The 7,244-nt window shown below is 46.6% G+C and overlaps 1 protein-coding gene across 1 annotated transcript; it reads right to left on the reverse strand.

The window, feature by feature from the left end:
* LOC110434802 lies at positions 1,504 to 2,379 on the reverse strand. Its single transcript, XM_021459529.1, has 2 exons — positions 2,278 to 2,379; positions 1,504 to 2,133 (listed from the first exon to the last, which is right to left on the reverse strand). Exons 1-2 carry the CDS (start codon positions 2,377 to 2,379, stop codon positions 1,504 to 1,506), a joined length of 732 nt encoding a protein of 243 aa, XP_021315204.1.

Raw genomic sequence — 7,244 nt, forward strand, 5'->3', positions numbered from 1 at the left:
TGCATGGAGAAGTCACTAGAGCTAAAGGAAATTCGATGGAGCACTGACTTCCCCCAACCCCTGACTTTCTTCATGATGATGAACTCTTGGATATTAAGGATAAAAAGAAAATGTTTTTGGATTTTTTTTGGAGAAAAGGATGGTTAAGAAATGGAGAGGAGAATGGGTTTCTTTCTGGTTGGTTGAGTGCACAAGAGTGTGAGTGTGTTTGGATGAAGGTGAGAGTAAGGAGAAGTGCTGGTGTGTATTTATGGAGGTCAGTCGACCTTCACTTCTGGGTAGTTTTGTTATGTGGCCGTGGCACCTATCTTCTGGAATCTAATGCAAGCAAGTGGTTGTGCTGGGTGCACCAAAACACGGTCGGCCGACCGGCCTCTCTCCTCAAATTCAAAGTGTGCACTCTCTAGGAGCAATGCAATGAGAAATGGGTCACAATGCATGTGATGGTGTCCTTCATCATGGGTCGACCGACCCATCTTTCTTCCCCCTTTTGCTTTATGCCAAAGATGAGAGTCAGTGGAGGTCATTCCATGTTGGGTGCATGCATAACATGCTTTGGATGGTGGTGCATATCATCTCCCTTTCTTGGATGAAGTGATGAAAGGAAAGAAAGCAAAAGAGAGGGGGCAAGACAAGACTAGGATTGGTGGCATTTTGTGTCATGAGTTCTGATGGGAGAATCCTACACATCCTTTTGTGATTAGCTTAGTGCTAAATAAGCTTGCTTAGCCAAAATGAATGGTGGATTGGGGCAAGGGAGAAGGATTGTCATGAAAATTTTCCTCTAGTCCCTTGGATTGCTTATGGCCAATTTGTTGATTCTATTTTCCTAAGCAAGAAGGTGAGGGAGAGCCACTAATTCCTAGGAATTTAAGTCGACAGCCACCTGTCTTGCATTCTTGCAATACTCATCCTAGAGCCATAAGATCACAAATGCTAGGAGCTGGAGGGAAGTGGGCCCAATATCATGGTCGGCCGACCATGGTTTTGGCCTCCCCCAGGCTCTGGTGGCACTCAAACAAAGCAATCATGCATTGTGTAGTAAAACTTCTTTGTTTAAAGTCACAAAAGTTACTAAGCTAGCTTCATCTAGATTCTCTATTAGGCATGTGAAGCAATTCATGTCATGAAATTCAGTTTTCACTTTGGCATAGACATGAGCATGGAATTGTGTGATGATGGAGCAAAATTGAGCAGATGGACCCACAAAGGGCAGGTCGGTTGACCTGGCCTTGGGCCCCACCTGGTGTCCATTTGCTCAGCATGTTAAGCAGAGGTTGATTTTAGGTTTTATTATGCACAACTATGGTCGACAGAAAAAATGTTTTGAATTAAGACAAACTAAGAATTGAATGCTGAAAATAAATGCTGAATTTTAAAAGTTTGAAAACTCACCTTGGTTTGACTTACCTAGATGGAAGAGGAGTTGCCTCAGGTCTTTTCATCAGGACCTCTCTAAGGTGCTGTAGAGGCCTTCTTGGGCGGAGGCACTATTTTTCTCTTTCATATTTGCTTGGCTTTTTCCCATGGTTTTGATTTAGCCTTCTTTTTGGTGTGCGTTAGGGCAATAACTGTAGCCAGCTCTGTAGCCAAGATCATTGAGCACTGCTCAACTTTTGGCTTGAAGTTGAATTTCTCCTGGGCCCCATTGATGGTGAATTGAATTTCTCCGGCTCCAACATCAATATGTGCCTTGGCAGTGCTGAGGAATGGTCTCCAAAGGATGAGGGGGACCTTCTTGTCAACCTCCATGTCAAGAACTACAAAATCCATAGGAACGAGGAAATTGTGTATCTTGATAGGGATGTTCTCAGCTACTCCCGCTGGATGGCGAATCGACTGATCCGCTAGTTGCAAATATATTGATGTAGGGGACAAGGTAGTATGATTTAACTTGTCAAAAATTACCTTTGGCATAACACTGACGCTTGCTCCCAAGTCGTACAGTGCATGCTCAAAATGTTGTGTCCTGATGGAGCAATCAATGGTGGGGCATCCGGGGTCCTTCTTCTTCTCTAGGAATTTATTCAAGATGACTTCGCTGCATTCTTCAGTTAGTTTAATTACCTTAGTTTTAGGCAACGGCTTCTTGTTGTTGAGGATGTCTTTCAGGTACTTGGCGTAGGTTAGAACCTGCATTGCATCAAGTAACGGGATATTGACATATAATTGTCGAATTACCTCAACAAATTTGCCGAATTATTCATCGGTCTTTTGAGTCCTTGTCCTGGGGAATGGCATTAGTAGGTTTGTATCATAGAACTCATGTGGTGCCACCTTCCCATTGAACTTGGTACTTTCTTTTGTTGATGGAAGCTCTCCTTCTTCTACCTTGTCTTCTTCATCCTGCTTGTCCTTCCTTGACGGTTTCCTTGTCATGTTAGGATATGGTGGATAACGAGTGGTCTTACCCCCTCTCGTGGTCACCGCATTTGAGGAATAACAAGAATTAACAAAAGCAGCAATTTGAGTCATCCGCTAGAGATTCTTGCCTACAGAGCTAATGTTTTGTTCATTGGGAAGAACTTTTTGAGGAATGTTGTAGCACACTCGCTCCATGTGTCAACATCATTAGGGAGAGCGAAGAACCATTGCTTTGCTTTCCCAAGCAGAGAGAATGGGAATAAGCGATGACGGATGGCTCCCGCTGTGACTCCTTTGATAGCGATGGTGCTACACACTTCTAGAAAGTTCTAAAGGTGTTTGTTTGCATCCTCATGTGGTTTCCCACTAAATGTACTATCTTGCACTATACGGATTAGTGATGGCTGGATCTCAAAGTCGATATCTCCAATCTCCGCTTGCGGTCCTAATGAGATATGGGTCGCAGAGGGAGATGAGAAGTCGGCGATGGGTTGGTTGACCATCGATATCCAGATTCTTAGTGCTAAGCTTCCTTCCTTGAGTGAGTTCAAGTGTGAGCTAGATCTTTGATGGTGGACTAGACGAAGTCTAGAATTCCTTCGAGATCTCTCTGAATCGGCTAATGTGGTTGTTGACACCATTTTTGGGCACGTGTCCAGGATGGCAGGATAGGGTGGCAGTACGATGCGGGTTGCTGATGAGGATGGTTGCCGATGAGGAAGAGGTTGGATGTGACTAAGTCCACAGGCAGTAATATGGTGCCGATGGCTGAGTAAAAAGGGCTGCCGATGACTATGGCAAAGGGATTGCCGATGACGCGAAGGAGGAGTCCGGAAGCTGCCAGTTGTCATCTAGAGGAGTTTCGGTTTGTCACGAAGGATAGTTTTATTATTTCCTTAGTTATTTGCATCGTTTTGTATACGGATTCCGTGTAATTTGGAATTCGAATTCTAATCGTGTCTGGTCGTAGCTCTTTGAGCAGGGTATAAATATAAACCCTAGGACCTTGTAATCAATATATCAAGAAATCAACCAAACACACGTTTTACTCATATTCCAGCATCTACTTTTTCGACGACTTCGTCATACTTTTTCTTTTTATTACGAGTCCTTAGGAATTCGTCGACTTAAGCTCGGCGTGTTCTCGAGTTTCGCGTGAGTACCTCTTAGCCGTGACATCCGGGCGCATCGCTGTTGTCAGGACTAAAGTATTCGAGTTATCACCTTTGCCGATAGCAAGGTCAAATCGGCTGGCACGCGTTAACGTTTGAATCGGGTATTAGCCCTTTGTGTTTGCAGATCAGTTTTGCATCAACACATCTTTTGGCACGCCCGGTGGGACAGATTCAAGATCAAGATCAACATGTCGATTTCTGACCTCGATCAAGAGAACGTCATCCCCGTGACGGAAGCCAACCTCAAGGATGAGCAAAAGCAAGCTATTGCCCAAGCCATGGAAGAATTCAAGCAGCAATGCCTGAAGTCTTTCAGCATAAACAGGAGCGGCGAAGTGGTCCAGAAAGATGCACTGCCGGCACCACGGCAGGTCACCTTTGACGCCAATCCTGGCAAGCTTCAAGATATGGTTGACAATGCCATTAATCGAGCGTTGATTAACCAAGCTGGTGTACTGTCTAATACGGTTTTCAACGCCGTAGCAAGAACTTTCAAGGAAGGACAAATCCCGCCAGATTATGTGGGGCCCTCCCATCATCAGCCAACGGCACCAGAGGTCACGGCTCCATCGGCTGCCTTGACGAGTGCAAGTGCACAGTCTGCCGTCCCTCCAAGTACATTGGGGACTACTGGTGCACTATCTATGCCGATGGCAACCAACCCGCAAATTTCAGTTGGGCAGCATAAACTGACAACAGATATGTTGGCATCGGCAATGTCAGGGTTAACGCTTCCTCCCAACTGGTGGGGTTATGGTATGCCTCCAGAGTTGACGCCGGGAACATCACAGATAACTGACATGAGGGGCAAAACTCCTATGACATCGGCACCTTCCAATGTGCCGGTGAACCAGAGTCCTCGGTATACCACAACTACTACTGCAAGGCCTCACACTGGAAATCCTCAAGATTCAATGTTCCAGATGCCCAACGCATCGGCAGAGTCAATGCTGATGCAAAAGAGGCCTGTGGCCCAGTCGGGGTATGTCAATTCAACGACGGTACCCAATTACCAATCATCGGCAGTACCTATGCCGATGAACGCTAATAATGGATGGCTTGGACAGCAAGCCTTTCCACAGTCGCCCCAGCAAGGTTATCAGATTACGGGGTTCCCGCAGGGGCAGGTTTATCCCGGGTTCCAAGGTCAGGGACTTCCCAACCAGCCAATAAATTTTGGACAGCAACCCGGAGGACAGCCAATCGGTGGACAACAGTTTGGTAGTCCGCAGATTGGAGGACAGGTGACCAATACGATGTTCCATACAGGTCACGTCCCGAACAGACATGTGGAGGTTCGCCACCAAATGCCAGATCCGCAGCCGCCTCATCGGCAAGATGCCGATGCGTATTGGGCCGATAAGATTGCTGAAGTAATGAGGGAACAATTTGGGATAAAACCCAAAGTCAACACTTATTCTTATCGGACACCGTACCCTCCAGCGTATGATTTGATCCCGCTTCCACATCGGTACAAGGTACTGGATTTTACAAAGTTTTCCGGACAGGATGACACGTCAACCATGGAGCATGTCAACAGGTTCATCATTCAATGTGGAGAGGCTGGTAACAGGGACGAATTGAGGGTTCGTCTATTTTCATCATCATTGTCTGGATCGGCCTTTACTTGGTTCATATCATTACCTCCCAACTCAGTAATTACTTGGGCTGATCTAGAGAAGCAATTCCACAGATACTTCTTCTCGGGGGTTCATGAGAAGAAGATCACCGACTTGGTCAAGTTGAAGCAACGTAATGATGAGTCGGTTGAAGGATTTGTGCAGAGGATACGAGAGGTCAAGAATAAATGCTATAGCCTGGTTCTGGATGATCGGCAGCTAGCCGATTTGGCTTTCCAGGGTTTGTTGCCACATATCAGGGATAAGTATGCCTCTCAGGAATTCGAAAGTTTAAGTCACTTGGTGCAGAGGATATCTGATCAAGACATCAAGCCTTTCGAACCTAAGAGGGCATGGAATAAGAAAGTCTCATTTGTTGATGAAGCAACAAGCTCAGATTCCGACGAGGAACCAGTAATCGGTTTGGCAGAGTGGGTAAAAAACAAGAAGCCGATGTCTTGTCCTTTCGGGCAGAAGGAACCAGAGAAGTTCGCCTTTGACACCGCCAAGGCCGATAGGATTTTTGACTTTCTACTTCAGGAAGGTCAAATCAAACTGTCACCTAACCACGTGATCCCGTCGGCAGAAGAGTTGAAGAGGATGAGATATTGCAAGTGGCATAATGCAACTTCACATGACACCAACGAGTGCAAAGTGTTCAGACAGCAGCTGCAATCGGCTATAGAGTCAGGGAGAATCAAGTTCGACAGTTCCAAAGCCCAGAAGCCGATGAAGATAGACCAGCATCCTTTCCCGACAAACATGTTGGATGCTAAGGGGAAGGCTAAGGTCTTAACGTCGGAGACAGCTGAGAAGAGTGCATCGGTAGATCCTCAGCATCAAGTTACTACCGCCGATGCAAGAAGTAAGGGCTTGGTCCAGGAAGGAGCTAGCTCAGGAAGACTTCCTCGATCTGGTATCGTCATAACTCATAGAAGGCCTCGAGAGAGATGGCAACAACGGGAAAATCGGTATCGGCGCCAGCAGGAAGATTATCAACGGGAAGAAGAAAGACGCCGACAGGAGTGGAATCGGCACAGGGATCATTGGAATTGCCCATTCTTCATCCATTGTTGGGAGGAAAATATCAAGCTTCCTACTATCAGAGACTGCCCTGAATGCAACGGTTATGATCGGTACGATAGGAACAATCGGCGTTATCATGATGATGAACGGCGATTTAATGGGCCAATCAGAGGAAGGGCGTCAGTTCATGATCGGCTGGGGGGCAGGCTTAGCGTTCGCGATCGGCTCGGTGACCGTGTCCAGTATTTTCCCAGGAACCAGGAAGAGCTCGAGGAGATGGCTAATGCGCGGGTTCCTGATGAGTTCATATTTTGCAGAGATGCTAACACACATCGTATGGAGTCAAGGGAGAACCGACGCCCGATGGCAAGACAAAGGCCACTTCCTCCATGGTGCCCTCAAGGATTAACCAAGACACAGAAAAGGAGATTGCAACGAGAAAGGCAAGAGGAGCTAAACAAGGGAGAGAACTCTGGAAGTCGGCAGCCGTCAGACACTAAGAGGGAAGGTCCATCGGCAGGCGTCAACATGGTCTTCATGTTGCCGATGGAATTTCTTGCACCAGCCAGTGACGATGACCTGGAATTTTCTGATCAGATAGCTCAGTTGGCTTTGGATCCGATGACGGCTATCTTTGAGAAACCTGCCGATGACGAGAGGCAGCATCTTAAAGCCTTGTTCCTCAAAGGAAGGGTTGATGGGCAGCCAATGACTAATATCCTAGTTGATGGTGGAGCTGCTATTAACATTATGCCGTATGCAGTATATCGGAAGCTTGGGAAAGGGGATCGAGATTTGACCGAGACCGATATGATGCTCAAAGACTTTGAAGGAAACGTGTCTCCAGTCAAGGGGGCGATATGCGCAGAGCTGACCATCGGCAGCAAAACCTTGCCGACAACTTTTTTCGTGATTAGCGGAAAAGGTGCTTACAATTTATTATTGGGGAGAGATTGGATTCATGCTAATTGTTGTGTCCCATCTACAATGCACCAGTGCTTGGTTCAGTGGGTAGGTGACAAGATTGAGATCGTCCCAGGGGATTCTTCTTATATTATCG

The sequence above is a fragment of the Sorghum bicolor genome, chromosome 4 (assembly GCF_000003195.3).
Source record: "Sorghum bicolor cultivar BTx623 chromosome 4, Sorghum_bicolor_NCBIv3, whole genome shotgun sequence".
Lineage (NCBI taxonomy): Eukaryota > Viridiplantae > Streptophyta > Magnoliopsida > Poales > Poaceae > Sorghum > Sorghum bicolor.